The sequence below is a fragment of the Coenobita brevimanus genome, chromosome 117 (assembly GCF_032717465.1).
Source record: "Coenobita brevimanus isolate Jiangsu-jjx chromosome 117, ASM3271746v2, whole genome shotgun sequence".
NCBI classification, from domain to species: domain Eukaryota; kingdom Metazoa; phylum Arthropoda; class Malacostraca; order Decapoda; family Coenobitidae; genus Coenobita; species Coenobita brevimanus.
In genome coordinates, this window is record NC_137070.1 from 6,841,046 (window position 1) to 6,863,361 (window position 22,316).

General features: G+C 47.3%; 5 protein-coding genes across 5 annotated transcripts; 3 read left to right on the forward strand and 2 right to left on the reverse strand.

The window, feature by feature from the left end:
- Positions 1-1,768: 1,768 nt before the first annotated feature.
- Positions 1,769-2,140, reverse strand: LOC145419151 (histone H2A). The gene has a single exon (XM_080287391.1). It carries the CDS (start codon positions 2,138-2,140, stop codon positions 1,769-1,771), a length of 372 nt encoding a protein of 123 aa, XP_080143517.1.
- A 4,633-nt stretch (positions 2,141-6,773) lies between these two features.
- LOC145419202 (uncharacterized) lies at positions 6,774-8,861 on the forward strand. The gene has a single exon (XM_080287434.1). It carries the CDS (start codon positions 6,774-6,776, stop codon positions 8,859-8,861), a length of 2,088 nt encoding a protein of 695 aa, XP_080143560.1.
- Positions 8,862-16,055: 7,194 nt separating this feature from the next.
- LOC145419139 (histone H2B) lies at positions 16,056-16,427 on the forward strand. Its single transcript, XM_080287380.1, has one exon. It carries the CDS (start codon positions 16,056-16,058, stop codon positions 16,425-16,427), a length of 372 nt encoding a protein of 123 aa, XP_080143506.1.
- A 4,564-nt stretch (positions 16,428-20,991) lies between these two features.
- On the reverse strand, positions 20,992-21,402 carry LOC145419086 (histone H3). Its single transcript, XM_080287328.1, has one exon. It carries the CDS (start codon positions 21,400-21,402, stop codon positions 20,992-20,994), a length of 411 nt encoding a protein of 136 aa, XP_080143454.1.
- A 421-nt stretch (positions 21,403-21,823) lies between these two features.
- Positions 21,824-22,135, forward strand: LOC145418977 (histone H4). The gene has a single exon (XM_080287227.1). It carries the CDS (start codon positions 21,824-21,826, stop codon positions 22,133-22,135), a length of 312 nt encoding a protein of 103 aa, XP_080143353.1.
- The last annotated feature ends 181 nt before the right edge of the window (positions 22,136-22,316 follow it).

Sequence of the window (22,316 nt, forward strand, 5' to 3'; positions counted from 1 at the left end):
CTAATTTCTGTGAAAGAGAATGAATGAAGGCATAGTAGTATAAGTAAATGCAGACGTTGAGCAGGTTAGGTAGCACCATTTTCTCTCTCTCTCTCTCTCTCTCTTTCTTTTAATGTAACAGATATGAAAACATGTAATGCAACCCGACCAACTCTTACCACACCTAACATAACCAAACCAAACCAACCATAACCTAACTGAACCATACCAAACCTCTCTCTCTCTCTCTCTCTCTCTCTCTCTGTCTGGCAGTTAAAAAAAAAAAAAAAAAAAAAAAGGGGGGGGGGGGATTAGGCAACTGTCAATTTGGCTACTACATCTTCTAATTTAAATGGACGTCTGCATACATATACATTATCACTTATTTTGCTGGGCCATTGCTTTCTCTGTTCCTCTGGTCTACTCCCCCCCCCACCCCCATTTCAGGAAAGCTTTCTCCATACCTATCAGGGCAATTTCCATCCTGTTGCGAGAGCATCTCCTCTGCTGTGCTCCGGGAGTCGCCTCCGTAAATCGTGAAGGCAAATCCCACTAATCCAAGGTATTTCTGCCTTCATATGCACGAGCAGCAGCAGCACACTTGAAGGATGCACCTAGAGTAAAGAAGACACAGTCAGTCACGTCGGTGAGGCACCACAAACGGTGCATGATATGAATGCCTAAGTGTTAGACAGACAGAATGTCTGCATATGAACAAGTTATCCCTTGAATTTGTCGCTGTCACGGCCGTTTTCTCTAAGTACCAAAACCCACCAATCACCCATCGTACAAGCATTGCATCAACCGCTGAGGCCTGAAATCAAATTTAAATGGATCCGATTGGTACTTGCACGACCGCTAGTGCATTATATAGAAGAGGTGGCTGACAAGGTGGCTGACACTCGCCTCCCAACAGTTTCACTAATCAGGCGTTCACCGGAGCTCCCAGTTCGATGGGTGGTGGTGGTGGTGCTGCTGATTATTATTATTAATCTTTGATGATGATGATGATGATGATGATGATGATGATGAATGGATGGATGGATGAATAGATGGTGGTGGTAGTGGTGGTTTTTGATTGTGTAGTAACTAGTTGTTGCAATACTACTCATAATGACGAGAGAAATGAATGATAAGTATTTTCTTCATTATTGCTCTTATTTGGGGGTGTTAAATCCACAATGGTCGTCACCACACGACTAATATATATATATATATATATATAATATATATATATATATATATATATATATATATATATATATATATATATATATATATATATATATATATATATATACTGTTGTATACATCACCATATCCTCTGCCACTGAACGACTTTGTCCATTCCTTCGATGGTGGGAGAATAGCCATCATCATCATCATCATCACCTATGTTTTCATTCATCCACCCGGCCAGGCAGTTAGGAGGCATAATTATACAGGACAGTATTATGCAGGTGCAGTTGGGAACGGGACAAGACTCTATGTAGTAGTGGGAATAATAATATTATTATTATTATTATTATTATTACTCCACCTTCACTGATGTCAGTAGCTTCTTACATGCAACCGAACGTAAATATAGCCACAGACACATGCCAGCATTCAACACATACCACGTTATAGGCACATACACAAACATACAGTATACCAACACATTCATCCATACCCAAAGATGATGATGATGCTGTTGGGCAATGCCAAAGTCTATTCTCTCTCAAGACTCGAATGTGGCTCCTAAAGGAGCCGATGGAGGTGAAGAAGAAGAAGGATTTCTTGGAAGCGTTTACTTCTTCTCCGTCTTCTTGGGGAGCAGCACAGCCTGGATGTTAGGCAGGACACCTCCCTGGGCGATGGTGACGCCAGAGAGGAGCTTGTTGAGCTCCTCATCATTGCGGATAGCCAACTGCAGGTGACGGGGAATGATACGAGTCTTCTTGTTGTCACGGGCTGCGTTGCCAGCCAGCTCAAGCACTTCAGCTGCTAGGTACTCCATGACTGCAGCCAAGTAGACGGGAGCACCAGCACCCACACGCTCGGCGTAATTGCCTTTACGAAGGAGACGGTGGATCCTGCCGACGGGGAACTGGAGCCCAGCCCTGCTAGATCGGGACTTGGACTTTCCCTTCACCTTGCCTCCCTTGCCACGTCCGGACATGCTGCTGCTGCTGCTGGAGTAGTAGGACCTTCAGGAGAAGACTAATGCGTCCCCGGCCCGCGCGACCTTCCCTTAAATACCCGTCTTCCCGATCCGACCCCATCCCACCCGCGAATGGGAAGGAGGCAGAAGCCGGGCTGCGATCGGGCAGAAATCACATATAAGGATTTCAGCAAGCGCGGCCCCCACACACACCGCAACTCAGCCAGGAGACAGGGCGTGTGTGCTGGGCATTCCCCAGGCCCTGTCTTCCCCCTTACCTTTACTCAAGACAACCACCAGCAACCGGGCTACAGCAAGGCCCGGTCTCCTCGAACTGAGGAGAGAATCAACAACAACAACAACAACAAGCGCGGCCCCCATTCTCGTGCGAGCAGCGGAAGGAGAAGCATCTCCAGCTCCTTAACTCTACGGAGTTTACATCCCACGTTTCACTTTCGTTAACTCGATTCCTCACTTCCTGCCACCAGCAGCACCACACGACTGTGACTATACACTGTTAGGCAACTGACAGCTGTATATCACAGTCAGGCGGGTTTTCCCGCCTTCCAAACACTCTCCTTTCTGTAACGTTCCCCCCCCACCGTCTCCCCCTACACACATACACACACACACATCCAACACACCACACTCTATCTCCCTGTCCTTTGCAATCCTTTGCCCACATCGCCGTAGGATTTCCTGCAACCCCATCACTGGCGAACCGAACCCCGCGGGAAGGCCGTTTAGGGCCGCCACCAGGGGGCCACTCGGTTGGCTGGGGAGCCAGGGGGTTGCATGAAGTCAAACCGCTGTTAGGGTTAGGTCCCCGTCAGCGGGCAATCAGCTTAGGTGCCAGCGTCCCTCCCCACGACGTCCTTTAGAGGACGGGGAGGTAAAAACCCGGCGCCTAGGATCGCTGATATAGGTAGGCCTGGGCACTCCCTTTTTCTCTCCCTATCATTATGAAGAAAACGACCAACCAACCCAGAACCCCTCCCCAAGGACAAGGAGGAGGAGGAGGAACCATCCCCAAAACCAAGACAACGAAGTCAAAACCAATACAGTTGAAGACAGGCACAACAACCACAGGCAACATGACGAAACTAGCTGGCCTAAACAAAAGACCAAGAGACCCCAGCCCCAAGGAACATACACCAGGAGCAAAAAAGCAAGTACCTGTGCAACAGGACAACTCGCAGAAGAAAAACCCGCTGACTCCACCCACCGATAATTCAAGTGAAATGGACACCACTCCACCACCGCCAGAATCTGACTTTACAGAAGCAATCTCCACTTCACCCAGTGACATCAACGACACGGCCCAAGACTGCACAGCACAAATAGATGAGCAAGAGGCAGACAACTCTAATACAGCACCAAATGAAGACGAAAACTTCACCGTCGTCACCAACAAGAAAAAGTACAACAAAAACCAGAAACGAAGCAATGACAGCAGCAATGACCCCCTAGCTCTGCCAGCCCCCCTTAAATCGGGAAACGACAACCCCCCTGCAGCACGACCTCCAAACATCCAACCCAGAAGAACTCCAGCTGTCTCCGTAAAGACTGCCCCACGCCCCACTACAAACCTACCACCCTTCCTGATACCAAAGCAGGAGGCCTTCGCCACAACAATGGACCTAGTCATGCAACTAGAAGAGGAACACCCCAACCTGAAATTCCACACCACAACGAGACGAGACTACAGTATGATCTTAACACCACACGACCAAGACACGTACGAGACCCTGAAGTATTGCAAAACAGTAGCAGGCTACCCTGCAATCATAAAGGAATTAAACCCCGCCCTTGCAACACGCAAAGTCATACTGATGGGCTACAACCAATTTCAGCCACTAGAACCAATCCTAAAACACAGCCAGGTGGAAACAGCCACACGCTGCGAAACACGAGGGGAACCGACAAGACAAGTTCTAGTAACAATCAGAGGCACCATTCCCCAGACTCTAGACCTGGGAAACTGGGGAACCTACTACCTACGCCCATATTCCCCAGAACCACTAAGATGTTACAATTGCCAGAAGTTTGGACATCATCAATCGACATGTACACGCCCACCAACCTGTGCAATGTGCAGCCAACAACATCCAACAGAGCAGTGCCTCAACAAGTTCAAAACCAAACAGCCAATAAACTCCAAATGCCCAAATTGCGGACGCAACCACCATGCCTGGAACAGATCCTGCCCAGCAAGGATAGACAGAGTACTAAAAAGCATGGAAGGACAAGCCAAATGGGTGCAGGAGAGACTCAAAGTCTCTCCAGCACCCCTAGGCACCTTCGTCTGGGGTACACAGAACAGACAATCCCAACCCCCACCCCACCCCACCACAACAGCAGAGTAACCCCCACACCCCAGAAGCAGCAACGCCACCACCACCAACTTCAAAACAAGCCTACCTGTCTCACAACAATCACCCCCATCCCTCACCCAAGTAACCTCAACACCAATTTTGACTACGACTGCAACACAAACACAGTCGACAGAGGCAACCCAAACGCCACAGCCACAACTCACTACAGTGGACACAGAAACACTCCGCACCTTATGCCGGGAGATAGCACTGGGAGTACTACAGATTGTCTCAGACCAACTAGGCCGCCAACTAGACCCCAGACTAGTAACCCCAGCGATAAACAAGTTAATCAACACTCACACGACACAACACAGCCCCAACTTACTCACCCCAAGCAGCCAGCCAGACAACCCACCTCTACCAACCGCCTCACAGATCAACCCAACACACCAACCACCGCTGCAACCAACCCCATACCCCTACAAACCCCCACAACCCCAAGAACAAGCAGACAAACCACCCCACTCCACATCAATAGACGCCAGGCACACACAGAGAACTCGCTCACGATCACCACTAAAAGCCATGGACATAACCCAAGCAACGAGCGAAACAACACGCAACCTACCCCCAGATCACACAACAACCTAGATGCACAAAATGTCCTGGGACTTACTCAACAGCATAACCCCAATAACAACAACATCAAGTTCCTCCAGTGGAATATCTGCGGAATCAGGGGTAAACAAGCAGAACTCGAGGAAGCAGTCCACACAGACAAAACAGATGTGGTCATACTACAAGAAACCCTCCTGCCCCAAAACCGAAACTGCAGACTGAGAGGCTTTACCCCCCTCTTCCTCCCCTCAGCACGTAACGGACCCCAAGGCCTCGCAATATTCATAAGAAGCCATATACCCACAACACCCATAGTACCCATGCCACATTGTGGTGACGGAATAGAGGCACAGGGAATTTCCATATCACTGCAGAACTGCAATCTCCACATCTACAACGTATACCGCAAGCATAACGCAGACCTTGACCTCACAGAACTCGTTGCTAATGCTGACACCCAGCCAACACTCATAGTAGGAGATATGAACGCCCACCACCCCCTCCTCGGCTCCCCTAGCACCACCAACCAAGCAGGGAGACACATTGCAGAACTCCTGAATGAAACTAACACAGTCACCCTTCTAAATAAAGCCAATACCCCAACCCATATACAAGGAGGCCGCCTTGACCTCGCCTTCATTTCAACCAATCTGGCTCCCCTAACCCAGTGGAACACCCACCCAATTCTAATGTCTGACCACCATGCCATATCAATAACAGCTAATTTACCCCCTCTACCCAAACCACCAGGCCCACCCCCACGATTCAATACAAAAAAAGCTAACTGGCAACTATACACAGATACTCTGGAACAACTCACAGCCTCACTGCAACACTCACTTGATCTCCAAGCACATGAAAAACAAATAACAACAGCCATACAAGACGCCGCACTAGCTGCCATCCCCAAAACAACACACAAAAAGATTCAACCACAAAGACTGGTGGTTTTACAACGATAGAGTCAAGGAACTAAACCACAGACAAAACCAAGCAAAGAAAATATACAGGAAAAACAGAACACCTGAAGGACTGCAACACTTACGTACGACAGTCCGACTAGTAAGAGAAGAAAAGAACAAAATCAAGGAGAAAAAGTGGTTAGAGTGGTGCAGTTCCCTTAATGCAAGCAGCAGCACTGGGGCATTATGGAAGAAACTCAGAGCAGTGTCAGGATCAACCCCCAACAGACCCACATCCCACCCCAACCCACAAGAAGAAGCCGAGAGAATAGCACTAAACTTTGCAAACAACACTTCCCCAAGACATCTCCCAGATGCCACAAGACGGCGCCAGGAATTACTGCATAATGAAAGAAGACACCTAATTAACAGGGAGAAGCAAAAAGAGCATCCAGCCGACTGCCCATTCACTATGAACGAACTTGAAAATGCACTGAAAACAAGCCAAGACACTGCCCCTGGTAAGGATAGCATCACTTACTCTATGATAAGACACGCAGGCCCCATCGCAAAAGCCGCCATACTGAACCTAATTAACCATTCCTGGGAAGCAGGACAACTCCCAACAACTTGGAAACAGGCACTCATCACCCCCGTGCCAAAACCCAAAAATCCAGGCTCATACAGGCCCATCTCCCTACTAAGCTGTCTCAGCAAAACAGCTGAAAGAATGATTTTGCGAAGACTACAGTGGTGCACACCCACACCCCACGATCATATATTCGCCTACACCAGCGGCAGGGGAACGAGCGAATGCCTCGCAACACTATTCACCGAACTGAGAGGAAGGAGGGGCTAGCTATTTTCATAGACTTAGAGAAGGCCTTCGAACTAGCCTGCCCCGAATCAATACTAGACGCCCTGGCCCGCAAAGGAATAGGAGGCAAGCTTCTACAGTGGATAGAAAACTTCTTCACAAACAGAGAAGCGATGGTGCGTTTCCACGGCACCACATCATCACTCCACAAACACACCAACGGCACCCCTCAGGGAAGTATAATCAGCCCCACCCTCTTTAACACTCTAATTGAACGCCTCCTAGAAATAGACCTAGGCCCCAACGTCAAATTACTCACTTACGCAGACGACCTAGCAATCATCATAAACAAGGGCCCCTATCATACTAAAGCCCAAACCGCCTTGACACGCTTAAATTCCACCTGCAAAAACCTTGGCTTTAAAATAAACATAAATAAAACCAAAGCACTCCCCTTCGGCATGAACACACCACAACAACAACTTTACCTCGATGCCACACCTATTGACTACGTCACCACCCACATGTACCTAGGAGTCTGGCTAGATACCAGCCTCAGATTCAGACAAGAAATAAGCTACCTCAGGGAAAGAACAAAAATAAGAACAAACGCACTCAGAGCGTTAGCCGGCAGAGGAATGGGAGCAACACATCGAGTACTAAGACTCTTCTACATCCAAGCTATCCGTTCCCTAGTAGACTACGCCGCCCCCGCACTAATAACCATAGAACCACAACTAACGGAAAAGCTAGAAGTAATCCAGAATAATGCACTACGTGCGATAACAAACGCCCCACCTTGGACTCGCCTCGTCAACCTACGCATGGAATGCGGCATCGAATCATTACAAAACAGAATACAAGCACGAGTAGTATGCATAGCTGCTAAGCTAGCTCACAGTGCTTCAGACCTCACCCCTATAAAACAAATCAAAGCAGAACTGATCAGACACCCCACCCTCCTAAATAAAAGCTGGACACACTGCACAATTCGGGCCATTAGAAAATACAACGCCACAAACAAAATTACACAACAGCCCGACACCCCGATACCGGAATATAAAGAACCTCCCCCATGGACCCCCCCACCATACAGACTCCTCACCCCAAAAATCACAGGGAAAAAAACCACACTCCCACAACTACTACGCCAAGAAGCACTAGAAAGAATTGCAACAATCACGGACCGAAACACAGTAAACTACTATACAGATGGTTCTGTAGAACAACCGAAAGCTGCAGCTGCATTCATCAGCAATGGAAAAGAATTCGCTGCAAGAATTTCTGACGGAGCATCCACCCTGCAAGCAGAACTAGTAGCCATTGCGGAGGCGCTGTCAGACGCTAACAAAACAAATACACAGACGCACATAAACATACACACAGACTCTCTCTCCGCCATACAAACACTACGCAAACATAAACACCGTAACAACAGACACATCATCTCCACAATAAACAACACAGCACACAACATCGCACAATCAGGCAGAACAATCACGATACATTGGATCCCCAGCCATGTAAACATACACGGCAACGAACGTGCAGACCGTGCAGCCAAACACGCCCTTACGCACCCACAGATAGACATACACATACCACCGACCATAACACAAACAAAACACGACATAAAAATGATAACACCCACTCTCACAAAACATGAACATGAATACCATGTCAACCAAGGCTCCACTTCCGCCATCTGGTACGCCAGTGCAACAAAATATAAACAAATACCGCTTCCTACACATACACCCAACAGACTCCTCACCTACATACACCGCCTCCGCCTCGGCTACTTATCACGTGATCTAGTAATAAATAATATCAGAAACGCAATCTGCAACTACTGCAGAACAGACGCCCCCTTCCCCCTGCTACACTACATAATTAAATGCAGAGCAACAGCCACCATCAGAAGCAGCGCCGCTTACCCAGACCCCGATATAACACCCACCTCCCCTCTCGCCACACCTGTTCAAACACTAAGCAACACAGCCACATCCATAATCCATAACGCCATATCCAACACCCCGCATATTTTAATCAAAATAGTTAAGTCAAACCCCCCTCCGATGTAATTACTAAACGAACATTACTGCACTGGGCTACGAGGTGGCCCAGCCCCCCCCCCCACCATCTCTAAGAGGGGGGGGGGAAATCAATTACATTACATTACATGCGCGGCCCCCATGTCACGCATGATTAGCACGCATCGCATTCACGCATCATTCAGCACTTGGCGTTCAAGAAGGAAGCATCTGTCCCCACTTGACCACGTGGCCAACAAGACTCTCCTGTTCATCTAGCCTACACCGGCAAACACGCTCTACCTCTGGATAGAGGGGGAGCCTCTGTCCGCCCAGTGACCGGGACTCTAACTCTGGACAGAGGGGGAGTACCCTGTTCACTGCATCACCCTGCTGCTGCTCCCATCCCCGTCCTCTCCGCCGCCGTCGTCCCCTATCACGCCGATCGTCTGGAAGAACCACACCTCTGTGGCTATTTCAGACGTGGTTTGCACTCTAGCTCTTCACCTTCTACTAATTCTTCTCTTCATACCTCTTTCCACTGGTGAAAGGACCTACGCGGGTAACCAATCCCGGGTATTCGTCCGGAAACCCCCTCACGCCCCTACACCTCGGCTATAGCGCTGGGATTGTGTGGTGGGGGTCTGGGTCGGTGGGTCTGACCTTCTACTGGGACCTGAACAGGCAGGGCACCCAGTAGAACAAGTCAGTTATAGGACAACAGACGAGGTCTCTCACACCTCTCACCACTCCAGGCCGTAGAAAGTAGGAGGGGGTCGGCACCCCAAACGGCTAGGCCTACACATACCACCACGTGCGTTTGAATCATGCGCGAATAATGGCGAGAGTAAAAATAAAACACTCCCGTCCAAAGCTCCGTAGCACCCAAATTGGGTTGCTAGAGGTACTGGCAAACCATGAGGTAGCCATTTTGAAAGTCATTCCCACGAATGACTCGCTAATCGTGCTGACGGCAGACGACTCAAATGCCGATAAGATATTTACTGAGGAAAGTACCCGAGACCTCTTAGCCAAAGAATACGAGCCTGTCCTTCCCCCACAACTACGGGCTCGTAAATCCATAATCCTCAGGAACGTAGATAACATTATCTATGATAATAGCGAAGAGGACATCAAGGAAGAGCTTACACGTAATAATGGCTTCGTACGGGAGGGAGACGTGGAGAATATTTATAAGTTCCCACGCTCCCACAACGTCAAAGTCACGTTTAAGCAAATCACCCAAGCAAGGAAAGCAACCGAGGTGGGACTGAAATTGTTCTACCTCAGTATCCCCTACCATCAGATAGAGCAGGAGCAGTTCATACCGATTGTAACCTGCTACAGATGCTATGCGATCGACGAACACACAGCAAAGGACTGCCCCAAACCCCGAGAATACAAGGTATGCTCCCTGTGCGCTAGTACAGAACACACACACACACAATGCACCACAAATAACAAAAAATGCATAAACTGTGATGGTGATCACGGAGCAACAGCTATGACCTGCCCCCTGAGAAAAAAAGCTGTACAGGAGAAAAGGAAAGCCGCCGCTCAACCGAATGAAAAGCAGGCCAGGCAGACAGGAACATACAGCGCAGTTGCTGCAACAAAGACCCAAAACTCTAGTACAACAACCACAACCACCACCACAACCCTACCAGGCCTCACTGTGCCGCCCAGCACAATATTGTACTGCATGTACGAAGCCCACATGCACAATGCAGCATTCCCCGGGACCTATGCCACACATCTGAACCAGTTGTTTCAAGACAACGGAATTCCTCCAGTCAAGGCCCCAAGCAACCCACCCTCCAAAGCCATGTTAAACAATAAAAATAATGCACCAACCGCCACCCCCCCATCCTCCACCCCCCAGACTGAGCCACCCATCCCCCCCACGCCACTAGAAACAGCAACCACCAGCAATGAACAAAAGGAAACTCTCCCCACAACTGTCCAAATACACCCCCCCATCCCTGAAACAACTAACTCAAATGACAATGAAGCTCAAAACCCACCCTCACCCCCCAAGCCAGGTAACACTGCATCTACCAGCGCAATGCCGACACAAAACATAGACTACACAACTGACACCTCCACTACAGAGGAAGAGGATGAATCTGACGAGGAAGTCAGTGCCAACGAACTGGGAGGAGTTACTATTTACAGCCTTGATCCCCTGCAGGAAAAAACAAAACTGGACAGACAGCAACTAGCTGCCTTAACAATTGCCTCGCACGTTAAAATCGAGTACGGCAACGACAGACTGGCAACAAACTATGTATATAATCTATTTGCCCAGAAGAAGGTAGATATCGACACATGCCAATTCCAGACTGTCAAAGCTGGCTTTTACAATAGATGCCACAATGTATTCCCCCGCACGGACAGACTCAGGAAAAACCCCTCCCGTACTGCCAATAAATAAATGAACACGATTCGGGTAATCCAACATAACGTCCTTCACTGGCCGACCAACAGACGAACTTTAGCGACGACATACCAGACTGTAGCACCTGACGTAATTCTTATTAACAGCCATGGTGTTGGGGACGGTAACAGCATAAAAATTTATGGCTACACCGTTCACAAACGCAACACCAGTGGGGAGAATAGCGATGGCTGTGCTATAGCCATCAGACACGGACTAACATACAAACTAGACGATGACTACATTACAGACATTCTTTCCATTACATTACAGACAACAACAGGACCAATTAAACTAGCCACGACATACATACCTCCCCGACGACCATTTCTTTCCTTCCCTGACTTCCACAAACTCCTCTATGACCAAGACCCAGTATACATACTGGGCGACCTTAACGCCAAACATCCAGCCTTGGGAGACAATCACGACAACACAGTAGGACGTAACCTAATGACATTCATTAACGCAGGCACAGCAATGCACACAGGCCCCAATTTCCCGACCTTAATACGACAAAACAGCGCCACAACACCCGACATCATCATCACCAATAATCGCGCCCATCACCACACCTTCTCCCAACCCGGCCCTCTAACCGCATCAGACCACATACCCATCATATTCACCATCTCCACCTCACCTATACGTATCCCTGCCACACCCAGACTCAACTACAGACAAGCAGACTGGGACCTCTTCAGACAAACCACCGACGCCTCCCTCCCTAACACCCCCTCCCTAGACAACCAGACAATTGAACACATAGACACGGCACTAGAACAATGGCTTAATGCAGTTGACAGCGGCATCCAAACGGCCATCCCTATAACTACATATAAAACAGTCAGAGCACAGAGACCCTCCCCTGAACTACACATACTACAGACTCGCTACACTAGACTATACCACCAGGCTGGACGACAGGGACTGACCTACGACCAATATCAAGAATACCGACAGATCCAGAGAGACATACAGACACTATGCAGACAGCTCTGTAACGACCAATGGGACCGCAAAATCACTCAGATTGCAGAGAAATACCCCGACCCAACCCAGTTCTGGCGAGAAGTACGTCTACTCAAAGGAACAGACAAACGACCCACCCCATACCTCACTGACCACCAAGGACGAAAAGTACATGACACCCAGGGACAACTGACTCTTTTCACCAACCTATGGCGTGACATCTTTCGAATTTCCGACGACGAAAATGACGACTTTGACGAGAATAACGAACATATGGTCCTCCATTCCCTCCATGACAGTAGAGACAGAATCACCCCTTTTGACTCAGCTGACTTCTCAAGACTAACGAACGACCCTCACCAGACGAATTACAATAGACGAACTAAGGACAGTAGTTGTTAAAACGAAGAACACGGCCCCAGGACTGACCGGAATCAACAAACAAGTTATCATGGAATGTTCGCAATCCATGATAGAACGACTCATAGACATTTTTAACGCCTCCGCTATCCGCGGGATACTATCCTGACAGACTAAAAGAAGCTGTACTAGTGATGATACCAAAGACAGGAAAGACAGACACGAGACCTGAAAACTATAGACCTATCTCACTACTTGAAGTACCAGGCAAACTACTTGAGAGAATTATCAACAAGCGACTCAGACTCTACCTAGAGACAAATGGACTTCATAACCCGAGACAGTACGGCTTCCGACCACAGAAAGACACGACCAAAGCCATAGCCCTGACATACGAAACGATTGCACAGACACTGTCGAGGCGGGAACAATGCTGCCTGGTCCTTAGGGACGTAAGTAAAGCCTTCGACAAGGTCTGGCATGAAGGACTAAAGTATAAACTACTGCAACTCGGACTCCCGACCATCCTTGAAAAACTCCTATGTGACTTTGTCACCGACCGCACAGCAAGAATCAGACACAAAGACAAATTAGGCGACACAATACAGCTCGACAGTGGGGTGGCTCAAGGGAGCGTCCTCTCCCCCACCCTGTACATTCTCTACACTCGAGACACTCCCCCTCCACCCCCAGACTGCCTCGACATAATGTACGCCGACGACGTGACCCAAGTAGTGACGTACCAAGGACGATCTAAACGCATGATGGCCAGTAAGGTCGCTAGGGAAATTGCCCGAATCAGTCAGTATGAGAAACAATGGAAAATAAAAACAAACCAACAAAAATTCAAAATCATACCGCTGGCACAAAAATACATGGAGGAAATAGTAGTGGACGGTGAGCTGTTAGATACAAGCAATGAAGGAAGCATGCTAGGCCTTACGATAACACGAGCTGGAATAACCAAGCATGTGACAGAAAGAATCGGTAAAGGGAAAGCAGCGCTGTCCACCCTCTATCGGTTTAAAATGCTGAACACCAAAATCAAGAGTCATCTTGTAAAATCCTATGTTCTTCCACTACTAGAATACCCTCCCGTGCCATTAAACACCATCTCGAACACCCAGAAGCTTAAACTACAAAGGATATTGAACAAAGCACTGAGGTACGCACAAAACGATCATTATCCCTATGACTACAGCACTGAACAACTGCACAACATACACAGAATAACAGCCCTGAACACTCGTATGCACAGGAGAGCAGGGAAAATCTGGAAAAAACTGGAGGAGACCAGGGACCAAAATTATGAAAATATTACAAACAAAGAATACGGAAGAATGCACGAATGGTTCCCCAGCTCCCTCATGAACATCGACAGACCGCCACCCAACCCAATTTATACGTCTATATAACACCGATGATTCAACCCCTCTCCTAGTGCGACCAGCCCCTGGCCCGCCACACCCGGCGCCACTCATGGTGACGTCGGATGGGCGAGACACCGGCTGGCTGAACGTACGGGGAGGGTTGAATGAATGACTGACAAAGCATGTTATGCACGCGTATATACTGGTGGTGTATGGCAGTGACTGTGCACCCACAGGATATACAAGAACGTGAACGCAAACTACAGAAGTCCCTAAAAAACCGCAAGAAAAAAATACAACAACAACAACACGCAAAATACGGAATAAAGAAAAACTACGAAAGCAAGCGAAACCGCGACCTACCGCGCCCGGGATTCCCCAAACCACCAGACCTCACTGCACCCCTGGTGCTACCCCCCCTCCCCCTAAAGGAAAGAAAGAAAGAAAAAGAATACAGGAAAAGGAAGAAAGAAAAAGAATACAAAGAATATACACATATCTAAATAAAGAAATAAAGTAACACTAATAATAGTACCAATAATAATAATAAATAACAACAAACCAACTTAAAGAAAAGGAAAATAAATAACAACATGCTAGTCACGAGATAAAGAAACACAACGAAAACGAGTGAAGAGCGCGGCTGGCCGCGCCGGGGATTCCCCAAACCACCAGACCTCACCGCACCCCCCCGGCCCCCACTACCCTATAAGCCGTACACCTGGCGACCTGACCCGGGCGCACCTCACCACCATCCCACCTCCGCCACTCCTGCCCGACAACCGGGAGCGTGGCAATTACGTTACCAAAGCCTTTCCGACCCACACCAGAGTGAATGCACTCCGTCGCCCAGTGTGCTAGCTTCCGAAACCCAAATGTAAGAAGCTGTCACATTTGGCGACGGAGACAGGAACGTGAAGTGGGTTGGAAACAGCCAGAGACGGCCCATATGCAGCCTATGACTCGTGCACTCGCGGAGTGCAACGTGCCTGACATGCATGTGGACCTTCTCCTAGTGCGATCCTCCCCCCCCCCTCCCTCCAATGAAAAGACAAAGAAAAGAACACAAAGAAAAGAAAGATGAAAGAAAGGAAAAGAATACAAAAATAAACAAATAAATAAATAAATAATAATAATAAATAAACAAAACAAAAAAAAATAATAATCATAAATAAATAAATAATAATAATAATAATAATAATAGAAATAATAAATAAATAAATTAAATAAATAAATAAATAAAATAAAAATAAATAAATAAATAAATAAGAAATAAAACAAACGAATAATACTAATAACAATAACAATAACAATACTAAGAAAAAAAAAAAAAAAAGTCTACATGTACGTGTGTATATATATATGTATACGAGCATGTGAAACAATAATTAAACAAATAAATAAATAAATAATATATCAAAACAAGGAGTATATAACAACACAAAAGAATATCCGAACATAAACTTATACACATGTGCAGATAAGAACAAACCAACACCTCCGCTCCCCTGAGTGCCGACGCACGTGTTCCGGGACGGTTGTGGGAGGGCGAGGGCCTAATCCCATCTTCGCCCTCCAGCTACCGCACCTGGGAGGCGTGCGGGGCAATTAAGGGGGAGGGGACAAACCTAGACTGTCTCTCCTACTAAGATTATTTCTCGCTCCCCCCTCTTTCTCTACCACTAAACTCCTTCCTTCCGTGACTCCTGGGAGTCGATGGAGATTACAGAGGCAGGCAACCACCAACATGGGAAGCGCCACCACCATCACACAGACCGGGGCACAACCCTCAGTAGGGCCGGGGGAATAAACTAGGGCCCTTCCATCATCATCCACGAGAGTGCCACGGTCTGTATCAGCAGCGACCACTACAACAGGACCAAGAGGAAAACAATACACAACAAGCAATCAAGACACAGCAATGGGGACGGCCCCCAATCTTTTAATCTCCGACTAATTTCATACTTCCCTACTTTAATCTCTTCAATCCCACCCCCCCCCTTCTTTCCCCCCACTTTCTACGACGACGACGACGACGGCCCCCATGTCGACTCAGTCTCTCGCTCGCTCCCGCACCGTGCACATACCGTCTGACTCGGCGCCGCCATGCCACCCAAGACCTCCGGAAAGGCCGCTAAGAAGGCCGGCAAGGCCCAGAAGGCCATTGCCAAGGGAGACAAGAAGAAGAAGCGTAGGAGGAAGGAGAGCTACAGCATCTACATCTACAAAGTGCTCAAGCAGGTCCACCCTGACACCGGTGTTTCCTCCAAGGCGATGTCTATCATGAACTCTTTCGTGAATGACATCTTCGAGCGCATTGCTGCAGAGGCTTCACGCCTGGCACACTACAACAAGCGTTCAACCATCACCAGCCGGGAGATCCAGACGGCCGTCAGGCTGCTCCTCCCTGGCGAGCTGGCCAAGCACGCCGTGTCTGAAGGCACCAAGGCTGTCACCAAGTACACCTCCTCAAAGTAGAGAGGTTACACTCTTGGCCATTTCAACATTTCCGGCTCCAATCGGAGCCACAAGATTTTCGATAAAAAGGGGAAAGACAGACTTACCAATTTTCCACTCAGGAACTCTGGTTTATCAGCTTTCTCTCTCTCTCTCTCTCTCTCTCTCTCTCTTTCTTTCTTTTCGGCAACGGTGGTTTGGGATGGGTACGTAGGCACAATCGAAATGTTTTGAACTAGGGTTGGGGGTGGGTTAAAACAATAGAGTCAAAATAAAAGAGTAAATAGGGGCGTGCGGGCCTTCTTATTCATCTGAACAACCAACAACAACGTACCGTCGCCCCAAGAAGTGACGGCACAGTGTCAGATTGCTTCGGTCACTCACCACTGCCATGCGTTCTAGGAAAACAGTGAATAAGAGGTAAACATTCAATGCCTTCATCACGTCATGCCAAATAATCGTATATATTATATCGTACAAATAATGATGTAAAATGAATAACAGGAGGCAGTGATAAATTAGATGGTAACACTTAGTTATCTTTCCCGATTTGAATGAATGTGAAATGTATTAACTTCGCGCGCGGTGGCCGGTACGCCTAAAACTCCCAGTCCCTTTTTTTTTTTTTTTTTTTTTTTTTTTTTTGATAGCCCCCTGTCTTATATGAAATAATCCTGAGATTTTTCTTCGTGGGAAACTGGCCAAAGGCAGTGTAATAACTGCATGTCCTTGGGTGAATGTTATCTCCTTTCGTGCGTGTTGACCGAAACATTTAAAATAGCTTACCGGCTTACGCCTCCTTCCCGCTTTCTGTCGTCGTCCACCGAGACATTGGAAACGGAAATAAATGACTTTAAATTATTCCCTAGTATTGTAACGGAAATTATTTTCTACATAATATTTATTCATATCCAATGTTTATTGAAGCTCCCTTTTGTTCAGTCTTACGCTACCCAAACGTCACTGTCTGTTACCATGCTAGATTTGAACTCCACAACATATTTATTCCCGACTCTGCCTGAGCGACAGTTGTGAAATATCACTCAGTTCCGTTTAGGAATTCCTATTATCGTAACGAACCAACTGCTTCCTACAATACTTTTGAAATATACAGATAACTGGTCATGGATTTGTTGTTTCTTGTAACAATTTTACGTATTAGGCTTCACCCCGTACAGATATAAGGAAGAGTAGGGACACTATCGCTGACCGAAAACTTATGGATACTCCGCCGGCACTTCTTAGGCCGCCTGTACCAACCAACCCACTCAACAGGCGTACAGTAAATACATGCATGACATCGTATCATGCCTATTCATGTCAGCCTATAAAATGTAGGTACATACAACAACACATGTGCACAAATACATTTATACTATGTACGCAGTGACCTACACATGTACGTACACACTAAGTCATGCTCACATACACACAAGCCCTCATACGTCCGTACACACAGACATACATGCTCACAAAGACACACACATACACATACGTACAGTATAAACATACAACATACATACATACATACATACACACGCACAACTGCAGTTAAAAATCGATGGGTTCAGGTTCCTTTTTTTTTTTTTTTTTTTTTTTTCCTCTCAGTATATTCACTGAAGAATTTACCGTGCGTTCGTGGCCACTGTCAAACCTTCATGACGGGTACAGAGCATCTCCTAATACGCAGCGGGAATGAGGGCGTGACTGAATCGGTCAGGAAGTAAACGAAACAGGCAAATAACGACAACAAAAACTGCGACGTGAACAACAGATCAACAAAAGAAATACACGAATAGGTAAGTTCCCTTCCCCTCCCCCCCACCCACCCGCCCAAAACAAGTAAATGAATGATTGAAAAAAGGATGAATGAATGAATGCATGTATGTAAGTATATAAGTATAGTTCATTCGTCTGTGTGCGTGCGTGTGTGTGTGTGTGTGTGTGTGTGTGTGTGTGTGTGTGTGTGTGTGTCCTCAAACGTCCGTACACACAGACATACATGCTCACAAAGACACACAAATACATACGTACAGTATAAACATACGGACACACGCACAACTGCAGGCGAGAATCGATGGGTTCATTTTTTTTTTTTTTTTTTTTCCAGCATTGTAAATGAAGGATTCATCTTGCGTTCATGACGGATAGAGAGCATCTCCTAATATGCAGCGGAAATGCCTTTCTCGTTGTGCAAACCTGTGTACCTTTATGAGGGCGTGAGTGAATCGCTGAGTAAGTCAAAGAAACGCAAATAACGACAACAAAAAATGCGCGTCAACAACACATCAACCAAGGAAATAAACGAATAGGCAAGTTCCCCCTCCCCCCCAAACAAAAATAAGTAAATGAATGATTGAAAAAAGGATGAATGAATGAATGAATGCATGTATGTAAGTATATAAGTACAGTTCATTCGTCCGTAAGTGTGTGTGTGTGTGTGTGTGTGTGTGTGTGTGTGTCCCCTTACGCCCGTACACACAGACATACATGCTCACAAAGACACACAAATACATACGTACAGTATAAATATACATACTGTACACACGCACAATTGCAGGTGAAAATCGATGGGTTCAGGTTCACCTTTTTTTTTTTTTTTTTTTTTTTTTTCCAGCATAGTAACTGAAGGATTCATCTTGCGTTCATGACGGATAGAGAGCATCTGCTAATATGCAGCGGGAATGCCTTTCTCGTTGTGCAAACCTGTGTACCTTTATGAGGGCGTGAGTGAATCGCTGAGTAAGTCAAAGAAACGCAAATAACGACAACAAAAAATGCGCGTCAACAACACATCAACCAAGGAAATAAACGAATAGGCAAGTTCCCCCTCCCCCCCCAAACAAAAATAAGTAAATGAATGATTGAAAAAAGGATGAATGAATGAATGAATGCATGTATGTAAGTATATAAGTACAGTTCATTCGTCCGTAAGTGTGTGTGTGTGTGTGTGTGTGTGTGTGTGTGTGTGTCCCCTTACGCCCGTACACACAGACATACATGCTCACAAAGACACACAAATACATACGTACAGTACAAATATACATACTGTACACACGCACAATTGCAGGTGAAAATCGATGGGTTCAGGTTCACCTTTTTTTTTTTTTTTTTTTTTTTTCCAGCATAGTAACTGAAGGATTCATCTTGCGTTCATGACGGATAGAGAGCATCTGCTAATATGCAGCGGGAATGCCTTTCTCGTTGTGCAAACCTGTGTACCTTTATGAGGGCGTGAGTGAATCGCTGAGTAAGTCAAAGAAACGCAAATAACGACAACAAAAAATGCGCGTCAACAACACATCAACCAAGGAAATAAACGAATAGGCAAGTTCCCCCTCCCCCCCAAAAAAGAAAATAAGTAAATGAATGATTGAAAAAAGGATGAATGAATGCATGTATGTAAGTATATAAGTACAGTTCATTCGTCCGTAAGTGTGTGTGTGTGTGTGTGTGTGTGTGTGTGTGTGTGTGTGTGTGTGTCCCCTTACGCCCGTACACACAGACATACATGCTCACAAAGACACACAAATACATACGTACAGTATAAATATACATACACACGCACAACTGCAGGTGAAAATCGATGGGTTCAGGTTCACTTTTTTTTTTTTTCTTTTTTTTTTCCCCCAGCATAGTAACTGAAGGATTCATCTTGCGTTCATGACGGATAGAGAGCATCTGCTAATATGCAGCGGGAATGCCTTTCTCGTTGTGCAAACCTGTGTACCTTTATGAGGGCGTGAGTGAATCGCTGAGTAAGTCAAAGAAACGCAAATAACGACAACAAAAAATGCGCGTCAACAACACATCAACCAAGGAAATAAACGAATAGGCAAGTTCCCCCCCCCCCCAAAAGAAAATAAGTAAATGAATGATTGAAAAAAGGATGAATGAATGTATGTAAGTATATAAGTACAGTTCATTCGTCCGTAAGTGTGTGTGTGTGTGTGTGTGTCCTCTTACGCCCGTACACACAGACATACATGCTCACAAAGACACACAAATACATACGTACAGTATAAATATACATACACACGCACAACTGCAGGTGAAAATCGATGGGTTCAGGTTCACTTTTTTTTTTTTTTTTTTTTTTCCCCCCAGCATAGTAACTGAAGGATTCATCTTGCGTTCATGACGGATAGAGAGCATCTGCTAATATGCAGCGGGAATGCCTTTCTCGTTGTGCAAACCTGGGTACCTTTATGAGGGCGTGAGTGAGTCGCTGAGTAAGTAAACGAAACTGGCAAATAACGACAACAAAAAATGCGACGTGAACAACAGATCAATCAAAGAAATAAACGAACAGGCAAGTTTTCCCCCCCCCCCCCCCAAAAAAAAGAAAGTGTAAATGTTTAAAAAAATAAATAAATAAATAAATAAAATAAAGAAAAAAAAAATGAATGCATGTATGTAAGTAATGGAGTTCAATCGTGTGTGAGCATGCTTCGCTGCGGAAAAGCAAGAGCTGATACATGCAAACCTAAACTGAGGGAGGGTCTGTCATCATCTCTCTTTGAAGAAGGGTTTTGGCCCTGAAAAGGGCCGAGATTTCTTTCGATGGAGGTGGGGGCCTCTCGCCTTAGGCGCGCTCGCCACGGATGCGGCGGGCCAGCTGGATGTCCTTAGGCATGATTGTTACACGCTTGGCGTGGATGGCACACAGGTTGGTGTCCTCAAAGAGACCGACCAAATAGGCCTCAGACGCCTCCTGCAGAGCCATGACGGCAGAGGACTGGAAGCGCAGGTCAGTCTTGAAGTCCTGGGCGATCTCACGGACAAGACGCTGGAATGGCAGCTTCCTTATAAGCAGCTCAGTGCTCTTCTGGTAGCGACGGATCTCACGCAGGGCCACAGTGCCAGGCCTGTAACGGTGGGGTTTCTTGACGCCGCCGGTGGCAGGGGCGGACTTGCGAGCGGCTTTGGTGGCCAGCTGCTTGCGAGGGGCCTTGCCTCCAGTGGACTTACGTGCAGTCTGCTTGGTACGAGCCATGGCGCGCGACTGAGGAGGGAGCTGTGAGACGAGCGAGAGTGTTGGCGCGCCGCGCCTGGCAGCGGCTTTTTATGTGGCCTGCCTCCGGACTGGCGGCGTGTGAGTGGTCGGGGTGTGATGTACATGGCGGTGATTTACTGTTCATGCTTTCTCGATGCCATTCCTGGTTTGCTTGCAAAATTTGGCATGCCCTGTGGCGTGACCTGGCTACGACGCCTCTCTAGGATTGGCCTCCTGGGAGCTGGGGTTGGGCCTGGGCCTGAAATCGAGGTTAGGTGGATAAGGTTCGTACTTGCACGACCGACACTGCGTTATATAAGGGTGGTCGGCGAGCGGGGTCGTCATCATTGTTGGTGCTGGGAGCGGAGTGGACACTCACTACTACTGGGTCTGAGGAGCAGTAGCAGCAGCTGTAGACACTATGACTGGTCGAGGCAAAGGCGGCAAGGGTCTGGGCAAGGGAGGCGCCAAGCGACACCGCAAGGTGCTTCGTGACAACATCCAGGGCATCACCAAGCCTGCCATCCGTCGTCTGGCTCGTCGTGGCGGCGTGAAGCGTATCTCGGGCCTGATCTACGAGGAGACCCGCGGTGTTCTCAAGGTGTTCCTCGAGAACGTGATTCGCGATGCTGTCACCTACACTGAGCACGCCAAGCGTAAGACCGTGACCGCGATGGACGTGGTGTACGCCCTGAAGAGGCAAGGGCGCACCCTTTACGGCTTCGGCGGCTAAGAGGCTGCGTGCATAACTGCATGGCACTATTCCACCTGGCCACGGCAAAGCACACAATAAACAGCAACCCCCGGACCTCTTTTAGAGGTCCACACCTAATTTCTGTGAAAGAGAATGAATGAAGGCATAGTAGTATAAGTAAATGCAGACGTTGAGCAGGTTAGGTAGCACCATTTTCTCT